The sequence below is a fragment of the Peromyscus californicus genome, unplaced genomic scaffold, assembly GCF_007827085.1.
Source record: "Peromyscus californicus insignis strain IS unplaced genomic scaffold, ASM782708v3 Scaffold_10__1_contigs__length_136768540, whole genome shotgun sequence".
NCBI lineage: Eukaryota > Metazoa > Chordata > Mammalia > Rodentia > Cricetidae > Peromyscus > Peromyscus californicus.
In genome coordinates, this window is record NW_026294391.1 from 87,838,165 (window position 1) to 87,858,537 (window position 20,373).

The 20,373-nt window shown below is 38.8% G+C and overlaps 2 protein-coding genes across 2 annotated transcripts in view; one reads left to right on the forward strand and one right to left on the reverse strand.

The window, feature by feature from the left end:
• The window catches only part of Il1rapl2 (interleukin 1 receptor accessory protein like 2), a 1,222,115-nt gene that overhangs the window by 657,852 nt on the left and 543,890 nt on the right, over positions 1 to 20,373 (forward strand). The window lies entirely within an intron of this gene.
• On the reverse strand, positions 4,410 to 5,646 carry Tex13a (testis expressed 13A). Its single transcript, XM_052736539.1, has 2 exons — positions 5,188 to 5,646; positions 4,410 to 5,087 (listed from the first exon to the last, which is right to left on the reverse strand). The coding sequence occupies exons 1-2, from the start codon at positions 5,644 to 5,646 to the stop codon at positions 4,410 to 4,412; spliced, it is 1,137 nt and encodes a 378-aa protein (XP_052592499.1).

The following is a 20,373-nucleotide window of genomic DNA, read 5'->3' on the forward strand; positions in this document are numbered from 1 at the left end:
TTTTGTGTGCATTCAAATATGTGCACATATGGAGTCAGAAGACAATTTACAGGAATTGGTTGCATTTTCCACCATTTGAATTACAGGATAGAACTTGGGTTTTTAGGCTTGGTAGCAAGTCTCTTTATCCATTGAGCCATCTCTTTGGCCCAGCAGTATTGTATTTAAAGGCTTCTTTGTTTTTAGCTACCTTTATCACTAAGTTTCCAGTCTTACCACCTCTGTGATATTTATAGAAAGTACTCAAATGACAGAATTGTAGCTTGAATTTTCCTGCTGGGCCCATGGTCAGGACAAATCTCTCTCACCCGCCAGTCCCATAGCCACTCAGACCCAACCAAGTAAACACAGAGACTTATATTGCTTACAAACTGTATGGCCATGGCAGGCTTCTTGCTAACTGTTCTTATATCTTAAATTAATCCATTTCTATAAATCTATGCCTTGCCATGTGGCTCGTGGCTTACCAGTATCTTCACATGCTGCTTGTCATGGCGGTAGCTGGCAGTGTCTCTCTGACTCAGCCTTCCTCTTCCCAGCTTTATTCTCCTCCTTGTCCTGCCTATACTTCCTGGCCACTGGCCAATCAGTGATTTATTTATTGACCAATCAGCAACACACTTGACATACAGACCATCCCACAGCACAGAATTAATTTTAGTTGTCATTTTTTTCTGTTTTGTTAGTATTTTTAATTTATTTTGTTGAGACAAGGTCTTTCTGTATAGCCCAGCATGGGCTTGAACTCAGTGTGTAGCCTAGGCTATCTTCAGAGTCGTGTGGATTACCTCACTTCACCTTCCCAAATGCTAAGATCTCAGGCATGTGATACCATACTTTCTACTTTATAGTGTAAAATAAATAAGGTATACAATATATGATTTCAGGAAATTTTTTTTTATTTTTCCTCAATCCATCCAAACATAAAACCCATCTCCAAAGAAGTAGAAATTTTTACTAGAAAAAGTTATAACACTATTGAGGCTTGTGTCTAGTGTCCTTCTTATGAACGTCCTTCTTAGCCTGACACCCTTCCTAACCTCTATCACCAAGCCCTGTTCTAGAATTCTGCTGCTACCTCAAAACAGAGTTTCCTTTTGGCTGGGCCGTGTCTCAGATCAGTCAGCCATCTGAAACAATCCATTCTTTCCCCTCACCCCAACTCCTAAATACTCTGAAATAGGTCACCCTTCAGAAACCCTCCTTATCTGTCCTTGCTCATTCTTTTTTCGTTTGTTTTGTTTTGTTGAGACAGGGTTTCTCTGTGTAGCTTTGCTCCTTTCCTGGAACTCACTTGGTAGCCCAGGCTAGCCGCAAGCTCATAGAGATCCACCTGGCTCTGCCTCCCGAGTGCTGGGATTAAAGGTGTGTGCCACCACCGCCCGGCTAGTCCTTGCTTATTCTAACACATAACACAAGAGCCCCCTTGATTTCCTGTTACTTAGTCACATAGTCATTCCCTCTGTCCCCCCAACCCCAAGGAAGAAACAACCTTTCCAAATCTACCTGTGTCAATAAATCCATGTTTTTCTTTTCTTCTTGAGGAGAGGGGAAAAATAATTCTACTACTTTTACAAAACAGACGTATATAAGAAGAGCTATCTGCTTGGCCTTCCTCAGTTCTGCAGGATCCTGTACTACATTGTCTCTCATCCCTTAGACTCACTCTCCCTTTGCAAAATGGCTTTCAAAAGCTTTTAAAAGAACAAGTCTGCAATCATAAGTATATGTATCTAAGCAGCACTTTGGAGGGATTTTGTTTACAAAACAAACAAATGGCCTTGTCATATGAATCTTAAATTTTAATAATCCAATAACCATGCCTCAGTACTTTAGGGGATCTTATTCTTTCAAATATTTTCTTACATTTCAAGCTTGCTTCTGCTACCTCCTTCTGAGTGGCTCGTGTTTTCCCTTGTTCCATGTCTCAAGCTTGGTTCACTACTTCCCTTCACAGCCTAGAGTTCCTGCAGAAGTGTTCCACACTCCTTAACCTAGCAGTATTGTTTCTACTCTGCCTCCACCCCGAGTGTGCTTGAATATTCAAAGTCAATGCCAGGCTTAATGGACATTGCTGGGCTGCTCCAGGCTCTGTGACCCTGCCTTGATTCTTCACCCATTCACTCCTTTAAGTACTTGCCTGATAGGTTACTAACTCGGGTTGATTTTGCCCTCTAGTGGACATGTGGCTATATCCAAGAGGAAATTCTGGTTGTCACAATTGAAGGAGTAGGGAATGGGTCACTCAGATAAGTAGAGCCTATGAGATCCACTTGGACACCCTAAAATGCACAAGAATCTTTAACAAAGAATGATCCAAATCCAGGTATCAGGTACATTGAGATTAGGAAACCCTGTACTACAGGAGGATAAAGCCCAAAAGGTGTTTGGAAAATCGCAGGATGGGGATCTGGCCCCTAATCCTGATAGTGACTGCCCCATCACCAATAACAGACAACCCAAAGTCACCTATATGCTCCTGTAGGTGTTTCATGGCTACAACAGCTTCTCATTCTCTAGGTCTGTAGTGCCTAGAGAGCAGCCAAGGACTTAGTCTGGTCCAGATGCAGTCTCTCCTCTTCCTCCCACCTGTGGATTAAAATACACACACAGTTAATTTCAACATACCTTATAGGCGTGAGAGAGGAAGGAGAAAACCAACCTCCTCCCCACCCTTTACTCCCCCAACTCCCACCTTCCTCCAGAGTCACCTCCCACTGGGATAGGGATCTGTTGTACTTTACATTTCTGAATATACCCAGAGAGCCTTTAAAACCCACATTCTCCTTCATTTAGCGCGCTGCTGAGTTGGAAGGAAGAATCCCACCAGTTAGCACTGTGCTTTGGCCGATACAGACCATCAAACCCTCTGTGTACTATCAGTTGCTGACTCACCTTGGAGCAGTGGCATGACTTTCCTGTTCAGAGCTGTCTCTGGTTCTGCACACTGAGGACTAGGAAAGAGTTCCCTGTTAAAGGGCTGCATAATCATAGAAAACCTTGTTTGCACCTGGTGCTGGCATCCTCCATAGTCTTTCAGAATTCTCATAGGGGTGGCAAATCTCTACCAAGTTAATTTGAGTCAAGCATAAACCCAAGGTTAACCCATCTCCAGCTTCATTTGATGGCTTTATTTCTTGTATTATTTCTTTCTCAGAACGTGAGCCTCCTATCCAGTTCATTCATGGGAACAACTACCGGAGGCTTGACCTGTTTCTGGTAATAGAATTCCCTCAGAACATAGGCATCCCACCCAGTTCATTCCTGGAGACTTGGGATAAGGGAATCCTCACTGCTCGCTCGCTGCCTCTTCAATTCCCCTGCCAATTCCATTATGTTATCTAATGGTACATTGTTTTGAAACTACATTTCTGAGCCAGGCATGGTAATACACACCTATAATCTCAACACTTAGGAAATGGAGGCAGGAGGATCTAGAGTCAGTCATCCTTGGCTACATAGTAAATTTGAGACCAGTCTGGGCTAGATGAGACCTTGTTGTTGTTGTTGTTTTTAGGAAAAATCAAACTATAAAAGAAAAATGTCCTGATATGAGAATGATTTAGTTGCTCAGAACAGAAACCTACTTTTTAGCTTAAAGAGAAGGGAACTACCAAGTAATTTACCAGGTAAAATGGAACCTGTGTAACACAACCGCAGAGAAATAAAAGGTAGCTGAGTTCTCTGTAGTCAGCTGATCAACTCCTCTGTGTCTCTTTCTGTTTGTCATCTCCCTGGAGTTTCTAGTATTCCTCTAAAGCTGTTTGGAAAGCAGCCAGTTCTGTTTGCTACCTTCGCCAGGGCCATGGATGGGCTGTGGTCTCCAGAATCATTAGCTATGACCCTAACTTCCAGTGATCCACCACCAGTTCATTACCCAGTCCCACCCTGACTACAGAATCTACCTCTCTTCAGAACCTCCACTCTGAGAATCAGTTTGGGTCAAACAATCCCTCTGGCTCTATCACTTAAGGGTTAGGTGTGTGGAAAGGGAGGGAGGGATTTTGTATATTTAGCTATCTAGGTCTACCAGACACTAGGGAGGGCATACACATATGCATACCAACATACCAAACACACACACACACACACACACACACACACACACACAGAGAGAGAGAGAGAGAGAGAGAGAGAGAGAGAGAGAGAGAGAGAGAGAGAGAGAGAGAGAGAGAGAGAAGCTATTCTGGGGTTGTGAATAATGCTAGGGATCTAGAATACAGTAGATATAATCAAAATTTCTGTCTCCCCACACCATTTCTACTGTCTCAGTATTTCACACCAAGTTTTATCTCATTTTCTTGCCCCCCATTCCCCTTCCCCAATTCTACCCAGTACCTTCCACCCACCTCCCCCCAAAAATGATTTTCCATTGGTTTGTTTCTGTTCTATTTCACATTCCAAATTCACTAAGGGTTTTGCAGCCAGATTCCCTTCCCACAGTGGAAGCAGCTTTCCCTCCTTGAAAAATTCACAGCTTTACACCAAGGGCAGTCCCAATCCCCAGGCCTGCGGAATGCCGCAGATCTCTTGTCTTTCTGCAGTTCTTGATGGTCTCCTCTGTGGATCCCTGTATCAGACAGCTGACTCATCTCAGAGGTCACAGAGTAGGGATGTATCTGAGGGGGTCTGTCTGGGTTTGTTATTTGGGATGTGGTAGGGATGGCTGGGAAGGGGCTTTCATATGAATATGTGAATGAGGCAGGGAGTTGGACAGTAATGGGTTCAGAGGAGGATGTGGATCTAAGACTCAGGGACTGGGAGAGAGGGCATATAGATGTCTCCTTGGATTTGAGATCTCCTACTCTCTGCCTTTTCAAGGGATAATTTTTCCAGTTCATGACTTCAAGAAGCTTTAGGAAACTTCCATTGGGCTCCTTTGAGACCTCTTCAGGGGCAGATATTGTCTCTGCCAGGGCAGCTGCTGTCATCTCTGCTTTCTCTTCTCTTCTTCCTGTAGCAGCAGCCATCAACTCTGCCAAGTCTTCTTTTGCAGCTGACCATTGTATCCCTGTCCCTGCTCTTCTGACAACAGCAGAAGGAATGGGCACAGCCGGTTTTACTGCATTGGGAAGAGCCCTCAGCTCCTGGGGAGAAGTGGATAGGGTTGAGATCTGTTCTGGGAACAGGGTACTCACATAAGGGTGGGATGGGCAGGGATAAGGCAGGACCAGGTGACAATCTTACTGCCTGAATGATCTTCAGTCTCAGCAGGTCTCGCTCCCTCTGCACCTCTGCCAGTTTGGCCCGGGCCAGTTGAAGCTGGCTAGCTACCTCCCTCCGCTCCATTTGTTGTGGGTGCGTGAGCTGCCTCAGGTCTGATGGCAAGGAGAGTGTAGACACCTTCTGCATACCAGACAAGTCTTGTAGCCACTGCACCCCGTGCCCCTGTAAACAGCCTTGCCTGTGAGCAAAACGTACAGCCAAGGCCAGGGTGCCCCAGGCACAGGCTTCCCGAGCCTCAATAGGCACCTCTCTATCCTCCAGGATGACTTTGAGCTTATCTTCCACTTCCTCCCAGGACAGGGATAGGTTTTCAAGGTAGAAATCAGGGCCTTTGTCATGCTTGGCCATTTGCTCGTTGATGAAGGATGACACCTTGCTATGCCGGAACCCACTACCGAGATCCTCAGGATTCAAGGCCATGCTGGCTGAGTGCCTTATGGGATTTCCTGGCCCTGAGAGATTAAATCAACCTGTTGTCCCTGCTCTGTAGTCCCTTGGTGTTAGTATGTCTCCTCTCCTTCAGTGTTTTATCAGCCCTTTGTTCTTCCCGGCTCTCCCCTTCCCACCCATCTCCTCCCCGCCCCTCCCCTCTGGTCTTCTGACACCCTTTTCGTTCTTCCCTCCGTTCCCCTCCCCCCACCAGGTTCTCTAGCCCCGCCCATCAACTATTCTGTCATTATGGTTCCTGATAGATAGCATTCTTGCAGAGAATTCTCAACTGACCTCACCTTTCCAGCCAATGACCAGAGAAGATCTAAGTACACCATAACTGCCTACTCGCCATAGGGTCCACCTAACACCCCTGCCAAGGCTTGCCTATCATGCCTCAAGAGAAAGCACAAGCTCAACCTCATCAGCTGTCTCTCTCCAAGAACTTAAGTGAAAGGATATCTTCAGATCAACTCTCCTGGTTTTTGATCTAGGACTATTACAGCTTCCAGACTGTGAAAGCAATAGGGAGAGCTAGATGGTCTCTACATCTCCTTGGAAGTAAGGGAAATGTCCACAAAGAGGAAAATCCATAAAGGTGTGTGGCAGAAGAGGAGAACAGAAAAGACTTGAAACAAAAGGAAATGAAACTCTCCAAAGGAAGATTTAAAATTCACACTCCCCTTCTTGCCAGGAGAGTATCCCACACAAAGGACTGATGTGCCCCTTCCTGGAGGTACAGTGTTATGTAGCATGTCTTAAAGACCTCCACCACCAAACTCTTCCTGAAAAACAAAACAACTAAAAGCCCTTACTACTTCCCAATGAAAAGAGAAAAAAATCAAAGGCAAATCAAAGTTCATTTGAATAAGTGATAATTCATGAGTTCAGCAATATTAAAAACGAGAAATGGTGGACTAGATAAGCCAAGCCTGAAAGGAGAGAAACTACCTTATTGGTTATAACTATGGCATTTGGCTGTTGGATCACTTGGCTGCCTGGGACTGGCTGAAAACCATCGAATTGTGACCAGTGGAAAGCCAGCTGTTTCTAACACTTTGAAGTTAAGGTTTGTTTATGCATTAAATTTGATTGTGCTTAACTAGGAAATGTATGGAGAGGAACTCAGACACTGATCTTTTGTTTATTTACTTACCATTTTATTTTTATTATTTTAATTTGAAGTATTTTTGCATTTTAAAGAATTAAAAGGCATTTTAAGTCATTTTACATTTTTAGAAAATCGAGCAGAAACCATTTTCCATCTATACCACCAGTATTAGATTAACTTGTTAAAATTACTGAACTAATTTAGTACATTGTTAATTAAAGTTCAGATGAACATTCACCCAGGGTAGTGTAATCTGTAGGATTTGAAAAATATATCATGTGTATGCACCATTTTTATCCTTCAACCTTCACCCCACCCAGGACTTTGACAGCCACTGATCATTTTTTATTAGCTCCATAGATTCTGTCTTTCCCAGGAAAAGTATAGATTTGGAATCATGTGATATATAGCATTTTCAGATTGGTTTCTTTCTTTTAATAGTTTTGGTGTGTTTTATTCATATACATTAGTTGCATATCATATTGATATATATCAACAATGTCATCCATGTTATAATGTATTCTGAGCATATTTGCCCCTATATCCCCTTCCTTCTACCCTTTCCACACTCATGCTAATCTCTTTTCTGTTTGTATGTGTTTATGCATCTGTAAAAATTTAGTATTCAAAAATGAGAGAAAACATATATCTCCCTTTTAAACTCTGGCTTGTATCATTTAATATGATGATCAATTGATCAATTTTCTAGCACATATACAAATTTTATTCTTTTTGTGGCTGAGTAATACTTCACTATGTATATATCAGAATTTTTATTACCTATTTTATTTTTTAGATTTTAATATGATTGCATTTCGTTCCTCCCTTTTCTTCTTCCAAACCCACCCATATACCTCTCCTTGATCTCTTTCAAAGTCATAGCCTCATTTTTCATTAAATATTGTATATGCATACATATTTCTAAATATAGCCTGCTTGGTTCATACAGTGGCACTGTGTTTTCAGGCCTGGCAATTGATATTGGATAACCAATTGTTGTGCTCTTCCCTGGGGAAGACTGTCTCTCTCAGCATTTCTTACTTACCTTCAGTTAGTTCTTTGTAGAAAAAGGAATCTTTTTGGGGGGATTGAGACAGGGTTTCTCTGTGTAGTTTTGGTGCCTGTCCTAGATCTCGCTCTGTAGACCAGGCGGGCCTTGAACTCATAGAGATTCTCCTGGCTCTGCCTCCGTAGTGCTGGGATTAAAGGTGTGTGCCACCACCGCCTGGCAAATGAAGGAATCTTAAAGAAGTTTTAATTTGTATTTCCCTGATCACTGAGTATATTCAACACTTTCCCTGATCTTTATTGACCATTTGTATTTCTTCTCTTGAGAATGGACTATTCCATTCTTTAATATTTATTGACTGGATAATTTGTCCAGTGTTTAATTTTATGTTCTAGATATTAATCTTTTATATAATATGTAATTTACATATTTTCCCACTGTAGCTCCCTCTTCTTCTCCTGATTGTTTCCTTTAACCTGCAGAAGCTTTCTAATTTCACAGAATTCTATTTTTTTCAATTCTTGCTATATATACTGTGCTATTGTATTCCTGTCCAGAAGGTTGCTGCTTATGCCACCTATATGCCTAATATTTCCCCCTAGTAGTTTTGGCATTTCAGGTCTTACATTAAGGCCTTTCACCCACTTTGAATTAATTTTTGTACATGGTGAGAGATAGGAATCTGTTTTCATTCATCTACATGTAGATATCCAGCTTTTCCAGTGACATTTGTTGAAGAGACTATCTTTCATTTGGTATGTATCTTGACACATTTGTCAACAATTGGGTGGTTATGGCTGCGTAAATTGTTTCTGGGTTCTTTCTCTTTCTATTTTATTAACATACATGTGTGTTTTTGTTCCAGCAACATGAAGTTTTGTTACTATAAATCTTCAGTATAATTTGAGGCTCATTGTGATACTAGTATTGTTCTTTCTGCTTTGATTACTTTGGATATTTGGGATTTTATGCTTTCTTATATACTTTAGATTATAATTATTGTTGTTGTTGTTGTTACTTATTTCTATGAAGAAAACATTAGGAATTTTGAGGATGGCTGTGTTGAATTCGTATATCATATTTTGTAAAACAGTCAGGTCATAGTATCTTCTGTGCCTTCTTTAATATCCTTCTTCAGTGTATTAATGATTCATTATAAAGGTATTTCTCCTCTTGGTTAGGCTTATTCCTAGGTATCTTTAAGCCCATTGTGAATGAGCTATTTTGTAAACCTAGATTCATTCTTAACAAGTTCATTATAGAAAGGTTACTGGTTTTTCTGTTGTTGATTTTGTGTTCTGCTGCTTTGTTGAGATTATGTATCTGATTTAAGCACTTTATGGTGGACTTTTAAAATGCAATGATGATATCTGCAAATAAAGATATTTTGATCTCTTGCTTTCCTGTTTGTACCATTTTTATCTCTTTCTATTAATTCTGAGGCACCCAACTTGATAAATTAAGTACAGTGGCTAGAGATACTTGTAACCATAATACCTAATACAAAAGGAAAATCAGACTGTAGGAGAAAGATAAGTTCAGTATCTGATTTAGTAAGTTTGTTTATGAGAGGTATATTATCCTTTAGCTCTTAGTTTGTTATACTGGGAAGGAATTTAAGAGAAAGGACAAAATTGTACACACACACACACACACACACACACACACACACACACACACACACAATTTGTATTTGTTCAGTGCTCAGTTGTGACTAGGCTCTATTCACTAGTCACTAGAAAAAAATTGCTGGAAATAAAGTTTAGATGGATAGAAAATACAATGAAGCAGAACAAAAATCTCTAAAGCCTTTAGAAGAGTCTCAGCATTTTGAAGAGACCCCAAAGGGGATGAAAATGGGATAGGTGTTTCCAGACAGATAATCTGACAGAGGAAGCTATTTTTAAATAAGGGAGATTATAAGGTGAAAGAAATTGTCACCTTACCAAAAATGCATGGGAGGAAGGTGAACAAGGGTCATTGGGTTTGTCTAATAAGGTAACCTTACCAATTCTAATGATAGTACAATGATAGGGCTACTGATGCAGAAGTCACATAACAACAGGCAACTAAAACTATGGAATATTTACAAGTCTTTCAAGTTCTCTGACAATGATGAGCAGACAGAGATCAGATAAGAGATCATAAAAGCTTAGGGCATGGTAATCTAGTTACCTAGTCAATTAACTGAGACAATGTCAACACAAAGGCAGGAAGAATGATCTGTATCTATTGTATGGAGAGATAGGTGCATGTAAGGAAAGATGTGTTTTTGAAGAGTTCACTGTGTAACTAAGGCAATAACGTAAAGACTTTATGAATACTATGCGAATAATTATGAAAGAACATATTGACACGTAAATATATCAACATAATCTAAATAAAAAGCAAAAGGGAAATGAGCTATAGTTGTTATAGTCAGTGAAAGTATTATGGGAAGACTTTACAGAGAACTTATGTAGATTTCCACAAAAACATCAATGTCTACATATTTTTGGAAAATGTTTTGTTATAGGCTAATGCTTGCCAATTGTAATTCTTAGATATGTCTTCAAACAACACAGAAAGTACTCCTACTATACTGTGGATAGTAATGCTGAATGAAGATAGTAATTATGCTTGATTTTTTCCCTTATCTTTACCCCCATCCTCAATTAGCCATTATGAGTCAGATCCCTGGGCCTTTAGGGGGCAGATTATAGTTGTTTTCCTTGGTGTTGTTAACAAGAACTCATCACTAGAAACACTCATGAATCTCAGGTTTTGTTTTATTAATAGCTGTTAAATATGTGTGTAATGTCTAATTAAGAGTATTCTGACTTTAATAACAAATGCCTAAATATTTTAGTTTGTTTTGAATTTATAGTGTACACACAATCACACATACATATATTTATGTGTGTATATGCACACATAAATATGCTAGAGAACAACCACATGGTCTTACACATACTAGCCAAGTACTGTACTACCAAGTTACATCCATTTCCCAATAGTGAATGACATTTTATTATATTTTCAGGCTAAAATTGTATCTTTAGCAAGTAGTATATGCACACACACACACAAACACATTTACTATATCCTGATCCATTATCTATTTTTTTAAACAGTAACAGAAAGAATACAAAATCTATTTATGTAGTTTGCAGTTTGGATAATGTAGTGGTGGCTTATAGAGTTCATTTGTATTGGACACCTAGTACATATGACACACCATACTAAATACTTTCTGTAAAGTACCTCACTATTCCAAGAAAATTTTCCTTCGTTTTGTCACATATTTTATATGCCTTGTGGGATTTTCTTTTCAAAGGTATGTGTATGGAAGAACTGGAGGGATGACTCAACAATTAAGAACAGTTGAGCCTGGCAGTGGCGGCACACGCCTTTAATCCCAGCACTTGGGAGGCAGAGGTAGGCAGATGACTGTGAGTTCAGGGCCAGCCTGGTCTACACAGTAAATTCCAAAACAGCCAGGGCTACACAGAGAAACCCTGTCTCATAAAACAAAGAAACAAACAAAACAAAACAAACAAATAGCACATTGCTGTTCTTCCAGAGTACCTGAGTTTAGATCCCAACACCTGTATTGGGTGGCTCAGAGCCACCTGTAACTCCAGCTTTAGTGCCTCTAGGGCCCTCTTTTAATCTTCTATGGGCACCCCTCAAGTGGATAAAAATAATATTTTGAAATAAATATAAAATCATATTTTAAAAAGCCATATATAGAGAGAACAATTTAGGAGGATACAAAGAACATCTCCCTCTAAACTGAAGAACAAGGTTGCCTAGAGCAGTGGTTGAAACAAAGAGAATGTAGTTCCCTCTGTAGCAATGAGCTAGATTTTCTATAACATTTTATCAAAGATAAATGTTTCTCAAGCTTGAGATTCTCCTATTGTAGGTAATACATTGCTTACACTGACACCCTCCATATTATCCTATGGAATAAAGTTTGAGTAAACAACCCAAATACTGCTGCCTTGCATTGCTACTACTAATTTACTGTTTATGAATTCTGACCTAGGAGTCTCATGTATTCTATAAAGATTCATTAAACTGGAAGACTGACTTGTTAGTTGGAAAATCCATCAAAATATCAGACTTTACAAATCCAACATTTGGCAGTATAATAACCCTATAAACAGAGTTGCTTTTTCTATTCTCATTTTTCATATACCAAAACCTGAGACTTAGTCACCTGGCCAAAGACCCATTGTTAGGATAAAATAGAGGTGAGATATGAACCCAAGTCTCTGATTCTAAGGGCCATATTCTCAAGCAGCAAGTTTCTTAGTACAGTTCATTTCATTTCCTAGAGTTAACTTCACATATTCCCGAACTGTACCATGAACTATAAGGAACTAAGTGGATTATTCTGAGTCGGAGATTAACAGTAGCATGCCAAAGGCTGAATATTTATGTCAGTGGGAGATGAAAGCACTTGAGAAAATACTCCCTGTTCATCCTTCCAACATATCCTTGTTTGTTTACATCATCTGTGAAATAGAACATTCTTTGTTTGACAAGGCATCTTATAAAAAGCAAAAACCTCTGAACTCTTCACAGCTCTACACACTAAAAGTATTTACCAGAATGAAAACACAAAGGGGTTTTTCTCAAATGACCTTGTATTTCTCCCCAATTCTTTTACAGCACAAATACTTTTTATTCTTACATTAGACTTTCATTTACTTTTCAATGTATATAGCAAATTTCTGTCATTTTAATGATTATGTAGGACTTTTTTCATTGAATAACATCAATAAATTTGCTAATTTGACCTCTTTTAGAGTTTTATTGCATTAATATTACATGCTTGTAGTTTTGTGTAGTTATGGTCTGTATTAGTCTTAAAGTTGACTGTGCATTAAGTTAAAACATATTTTCAAGGGCTAGAGAGATGGTTCAGTGGTTAAGAGCACTTGTTATTCTTGCAGCGACCTCAGGTTCAATTCCTAATACCCACATGGCAGTTCATAACCAAATGCACCTCTGGTTCCAGGGGATCTGATACACTCTTCTAATATTGACAGGCACCAAGCATGCATATGCTACACAGACATATATGTGATCAAAACACTCATCCAGTTTTATAAAATAAAATAGACAAATCTAAAATAATTGAAAATATTTACAATAAAACTGTCTTTTACTAATAAAATTTGAAGAGTGAAAAATCAGCAAAGGACCTCAGAATTTTGCTACTTGTTTTATGTTTGGAGGAGGACAGTCTTATCTAATGATTGTAGATACACACACACACACACACACACACACACACACACACACACACACACATAATCAATTTACAATTTCAGATTTCATAATTTTTCTTTTTGTGCATAGATGTTTTACCTGTATATATGTCTGTGAACCCCATGAAAGCCTGGTGCCCATGGAGGCCAGAGGAGGGTGTTGCATCCTTTGGAACTGGAATTGTTGTGAGCAGCCAAGTGGGTACTGGAATTGAACCTGGGTCTTTGGGAAGCAGTGGGTGCTTCTCAACTGAAGAGCCATATATCCAGCCCCAATTTATGTTTTTTAAATGTCAAAAAAATCTTTTTAGTTTGGTGATCACTAGATAATTTTGGAATTTGCAAAGAAAATATTTTGAAGTGAAATAAGATTGTGAAAGGAGCTATTTAAAAAGTTTAGCTAAATCCTAAGTCATTTTACTAATGCTTCTATTTTTAGGTATAATTCTTTTTCTCATTCTTCAGATTCTTGATACTTGTTTAACCTACAGGTTACACAAAAATCACATGTACTCAAACCATCCTTTCAATTTTGTAATATAAACAAGTTCTGCAAATGTGAGTTATAATGGATATTTTGACTTTTTTTTCATGAAAGCTTAAGTCTTACCTTTTCCCTAGAAAAACTAAGTTTGATCAAAATTCCCTTAGAATTGCCTTTGAAAGAAAAAAAAAGAAATAAAACTTAAACTTTTGTATAGAAAGCTGTGATGTTTATTCAATTGCAGCAGATTTGCTATACACCTTAATAGAATTATTCTGAGTACATCATCTGTAAGCATCTACTTCTCATTCTATCAGCTTTCCAAGTTGACATGGGTAACTACAAGTAGTTTGGCTTTTAAGCAATGTTAATATCAATTTCTGAGACTAAAAACCAAGAGATCTTGGTCCTAGCTGGATACATTTAACAAAGTTATTTTTAAATCATTTTTACATTTACATTTTATTCCTATTAGATGATAGTTACCTTGCCTGCCCATTTTTCCACATACTGGTAGAATTAACTATGATAAAAGATGTGGAAATACAGTCAAATTTTCTGTTTCATAATTTCTACATTTGTGGATCCAAACAGCCATGACCCAAAGATTCATAGGAATAAAATAATTGCATTAGTTCTGAACATGTGCTGACTTTTTGTCAGCATTCCCTAGACAATATAGTATAACTATTATTTACATAGCATCTATATTTCATTAGTTAAAAGTCATTTAGAAATGATTTAAAGTATCTAGGAGAATGTACATAGGTTATATGCAAATATAATGTCATCTTATATTAAAAAATAAGCTTGAACATCTGAAAGTTTTTGCTTTGGAGGTGTGTTGTAGCATCCTGGAACAATTCCCTTATGGATACTGAGCAAGAACTCTACCTGCAAAGATTACAGACGCAAGTAATTATAAGTCATTGCTGGAATATCACAGTGAAGGCTCTTTCCTTATATAAAGGCAGAATGTGTTTCTTATCCCCCTTGGGATGTTGAAGGAAGAGAGAAAATATGTATAATCCTCATTCTTGCATACTCGTCAGTTGGCCTCCTCAACCTTGCACAGCTCTAATTGTACCTAATGAAAGAAAAGTAACATTTTTAGACCCCACTTGCAGGAAATTTTTTAAATAGAATGGGCCTGAGGCATTTTTCAAAATAAAATCTAAATAATGCAAGATTGTTAGCAGGAACTATGCCAGGGCTGGATTACATGACTAATAAAAATCAACTTGAATCTCAGACTGTTAGGGAGCCTTGATCATACCTCTACTAGGTCAGCCCTAGTGACAACAGGACTCAAACTAGGCCTGTCTTTAAGTTCCAGGGACCTTGGTTATCACCTACATCTTCATATTAGGGCTTGTTCATGGGTTAACAAGCAATTTGTCAGCCTCAATTGACATGCCAGTGAACAGAGCCAGAGTGAGTATATATGCAGGGCCCTGGCCTAAGATTGTTTGTGTTTTAAGGGTGAGGGAGGATTGAAACGTTTCCTCCTGCAACTCATCAGCCATGTTCAGTGTGAGTCCCCTGCCCTTATGGTCACCCCAAGTTAATATAAGTGCTGCTGGCAGGGCCTAAATCATTTAATCTTTGGAGGGGTTGGAGAAAGAACACATGAGTGCATCTCTTGTGCCTGAAAATCTTGCCTGGAGGTCTGGGTTTTGTTAGAGGAAACATTTGTCTAAGAAGCCCCAGAAAATTTAGTGGACCATCATTAACCCTTTGACCTCTAAAGTTATGACCTTTGTCTTGTAGCTAGTGTTTCATGGTACCTGAAAGCTTTTTTTTTTCCATTCATTTTCCTTTTCGTGTCTAATTCAGTGTATCTTTTTTATCCTTTCAGACTTTCCTGGTCTTCTGGTATTAGATGTGTTCCCCCAAATTACCACTTTCAGACCATTTCCTGTCAAGCAGCAGTCTTTTTTTCCCCTGGAGCTGAGGACTGAACCCAGGGCCTTGTGCTTGCTAGGCAAGTGCTTTACCACTGAGCTAAATCCCCAATGAAGCGGCAGTCCTAACCTGTGGCCTGTCTTATCCTGGTGTAACTAATATGTTGTTTGTAAATATAGTAGTGATTGTTATATAAATATATACTATTATTTATTGGTGATATAGATAACAATGCAAGCTATACTAAAAATTCTGGTTTTGTACTTATAATTTATTGAATACCTAATAGGTAACAAATACTACACTGAGTATTTTAGATATTTTAATTTTTTAACATGATTGTCTGGAAAGGGCATGCCTTATCACATTTCTACTTTAAAAATGTAAACCAAATTTTAAAATTTACTTTAAAAATCTTTTGAGAATTTAATACATGAAAACTATATTTACATTATTTTCAGCCCTCCTCCTCTCTTAACTCTACCCATATATTCCCCTCATTCCTACTCACTCTCAAGTTTATGAATTCTTCTTTAATTATTCTTTCTGTTTCTTGGTCTCTGTCTCTGTCTGTCTGTCTCTGTCTCTCTGTCTCTCTCTCTCTCCTGACCACTTGGGGTTTGATAATCTATGAGGGACTTCATCCCTGGAGAAGACTGAATCTTGTTCTCTCAGCAGCTCTTAATTGTCTATAGCTCTGCATCTAGAGATAGGGACTTAAGAGATTTCCCTTATACAAGTTAATATATCAACTGGTGTCATTATTTAATGAGTATCATATAGGTGACCATATTTTTGAGATTTTTGTGGATATAGCTTTCCCATCGAATAAAGAAGGCACTATCTCCTAGCAGACATTCCTGTCCTCTGGCACTTAAAATCTTCCTGTCCCTTCTTCCAGAATGTCCCCTGAACCTTAGGTTAGGGGTTGTGTTGTTGATGTATCACTTGGAGTTGAGCAACCCACAGTCAGTTGAGCTCTGTATTTTGACTTTACTTGATGGTCTCTGTCTCCTTCACAAAGAAACTACTTTGAAGAGAGGTGAGAGCTACATTTATCTCTGGGTATAAGGATAAGTATTTAAAATTCACTTATAAATTATACTGGTTTAGGAAAGTGGCAGTAGTAGGTTCTCCTTTAGGATCCATGACTTATCCAACCTTGGGTACTTGGCTGGGTTTACAGCACCAGGCATGAATTCCTTTCTATTGAGTTGACTGTGAGTCCAATTAGATAGCTATTAGTTACCCCCAAATGTAAGTTTACTATTGTACTATTGGGTATACTTTGTCATGTTAATCATTGTTGTAGTTCATAGGTTTTACAGCTGAGTGGTACTATCAGTTGCTTTTCTCTCTTGGCACTTTGCATAACACCCTTAGATACTATGAGAATAAGTCCTCATGAAGGAGGTTTCTAGGTGAGCTTCAGCTCTATTCCTGTGTTTAAGTGTGTGATCTCTTCCATAGTAGAAACTTATCTTCAAGTTCTTGGAGGCAACCAAGGACAAGGGTAGTAGCCAGATTGTTTGAGGAGACTCCTAGACTTTGATCAACAACTTGAAGAGAAATTTTCCATGCTTGACATTGTGGTTTTTGTGAGACAGTTTTATATGGGTCACAGAAGTAGCTGAATCTACTGGAGCTTCTTTTAAAGTTGATGCATTGTAAGTCCAAACCACTGTCCTTGATTTGTCTTTCTTTAACCTTATTTTCTACTCAGTGCTAAGCACATTTTAAATAGTGAACTTATTTGATAGGATTAACATATTCTACCTATTGTTTCTATGATTGAGAATTCTGGTCTGTAGTTCTCTTTTCATTAAGGTAATAATGGGAAGAGATTAAGTAAGTTACTAAGGCTCTTCTACCTGTATGTGTTAATGCCATGGAGCATACATGATCAAAGTCCAAAAACATGAAGGAAGGTTCAGAATTCTTTGGATATCCAGAAGATAGACTCTTTCTTCTGTGTTAAGTACCATTTAAAACCCACAACTATTTATCTTCTCTTTATGCCCTTCTGCTGTACTTTTTGTTTTCCAGATATAGTCAGTATATTTCATTCTTTGCCAATATACTGACACAAAAAAATGTCTAGTTTTCACTTAGTAGTCCAAGAATACCCAAAAGTCATCTAGGACATACTTATATAAGGAATTTGATATTTAATTAGTGATATACTTGGATATAAAAGAATGTAAGATATGAACTTAAAGGGATTATTGCAAAAGCAACACAAACATGGTATAAATTTTGAATACAGACTTGTAGCTTGAGTTTTCCTGCCTGGCCCACAGTCAGGACAAATCTCTCTCACCCGCCAGTCCCACAGCCTCTCAGACCCGACCAAGTAAACACAGAGACTTATATTGGTTACAAACTGTATGGCTGTGGCAGGCTTCTTGCTAATTGTTCTTATAGCTTAAATTAATCCATTTCTATTAATCTATACCTTGCCACATGGCTCGTGGCTTACCGGCATCTTTACATGCTGTTTGTCATCATGGTAGCTGGTAGTGTCTCTCTGACTCAGCCTTCCACTTCCCAGTTTTTTCTCCTCCTTGTCCCTCCTATACTTCCTGTCTGGCCACTGACCAATCAGTGATTTATTTATTGACCAATCAGCAACACATTTGACATACAGATCATCCCACAGCACTTCCCCTTTTCTTTTCTTAAAAAGGAAGGTTTTAACCTTTACACATCTCCAAAGTCAGCTTGGTATATTTGGGAATTTGGGCGTAGCTTCTCTTACTACTTCCTGCTGGAGGGGGGCGCTGTATCTTATGGGGACACAAAGAAAATTTTAGGATCATGGAGTAGTCTGTGAGGCTGTATCATCTGAGCCAGTTGCCTTGAAACCATTCTGGATGTTGGATCATCTGGGCCATGGTGTCATCGGAGACCTTTCAGGGGGTCTTGGCTGGTCAAACCTGATGTATCTTAATCTGGAACAAATCCATAGCCTCTGGCTTTCTGTGAGAACAAAAGCAGAGACTCTTCCAAAGCAACATATCCTTATATCCAAATTTTGAAGTCAAGGTACCTTTAAAGTATACATTTTGGCATAACTCAACAGCTTTTACAATCAAATGTTTTTCTGCAGCTAAAAATCCCAAAGACAACACAATCCAGATTCTCTGTGTAATATTCATCTTTATGTGGCTTATTTTTTATAGTAATTTTACTGTCTCTTTAAAGACTTTATTTTTTTAAACTATGTATTTGTTTCTATATTGTATATATCACCTTTTTTGTCTCTTTCAAGCCTACGTATATTTTACACACATTGTAAACTATTACATCTGAATCTGTCTTATTGTGAATCTATTGCTTTAAGCTGCAGCAGCTGTGGCTGCTGGCCCCGCCCACCTCAGCTTCCCAACATGGCGGTTTACCGCCAGCTCTGGGAGCTATCATGGGTCTATGCTTTTATCCAAGCAGTGTGTAGCCCAGAAACCTCTTTTTTTGTTTTGTACTAGCAAAGGCTAAATCCACAATGCAGCTTAATGTGCCTCTTGCAGAGGCCTCATTCCCGCCATACGGCGGCAGGTCGAGCGCACATGCTAGGAACCCACCAGTAGCTCAAACCGGCAGCTGCTGCTCATTTGAGAGAGACAATTAGGAACTGTTTTTAGCTCTGTTTTAGACTCTTTTTTCAGTTTTTAGGTGGAAACTTTTGACACACGTTGGGCGCCATTTGTAGCTTGAGTTTTCCTGCCTGGCCCACAGTAAGGACAAATCTCTCTCACCCGCCAGTCCCATAGCCTCTCAGACCTGACCAAGTAAACACAGAGACTTATATTGGTTACAAACTGTATGGCCATGGCAGGCTTCTTGCTAATTGTTCTTATAGCTTAAATTAATCCATTTCTATTAATCTATACCTTGCCACATGGCTCGTGGCTTACTGGCATCTTTACATGCTGTTTGTCATCATGGCGGCTGGCAGTGTCTCTCTGACTCAGCCTTCCACTTCCCAGTTTTTTCTCCTCCTTGTCCTGCCTATACTTCCTGCCTGGCCACTGACCAATCAGTTATTTATTTATTGACCAATCAGCAACACATTTGACATACAGACCATCCCACAGCACAGACTTTTTAATATCTACTCACTTAATCAACTGACATTAGTTTATCATCTAGTATCTATTCATTTAGATTCCAGGAACAGAATGTTAAGGAAGAACAATGGATCATTTCCCCTAACTAGCTTATGCTTACCAAATAAACAGACATTGGATGATCAATGAAAACAAAAATGCAAAGTCCTATGGTTTGATTAAGCTTAGCATGTCCACAGAACAGTAAAAATTCCACTGTGGATGCATCTTGATGAATGGAGAAGAGATTGTTATAATAGGCTGGATCATATATGGCCTTGTAGGAAGCCAAGAAACTTAGGAAAACACTTAACATTGAATTGTTATAAACATGTTCATGAAAAGCTACAATGATTGAACCAGTACTTACTTTTCTTCCATGAGACTTTAAATAATGACTTTAGCTCTATGATATTAAAAAAAGGTGTCTAACATCTGCCAAATTTATTTCTTTCAAATAATTTTTTGATTAATTAATTTTATTTTATGTGTATGAGTGGTTTACTTGAATGAATATATGTGCACCACATATGTGCCTGGTACCTGTGGAGGCCAGAAGAGGGGGTTGGATAACCTGTAACTTAAGTTATGAATGGTTGTGAGCCATCATGTAGGTGTTAAGAATCAAACCCTGGTCCTCTGTGAGAGCAACAAGTGCACTTAAATGAGCCTTCTCTCCAGCTCCAATTATTTGTTCCTTTTGAACCTGAGGAGATCTAACTTAAGTTGTTTGGGTTCTTGAAACCCACATTAGAAACAACGGAAAACAGTATCATATAGAATATACTAGTGCTGTATCCGAACATCAGGAGCTGCTCTACTTTATTTTCTTAGATGAAAAT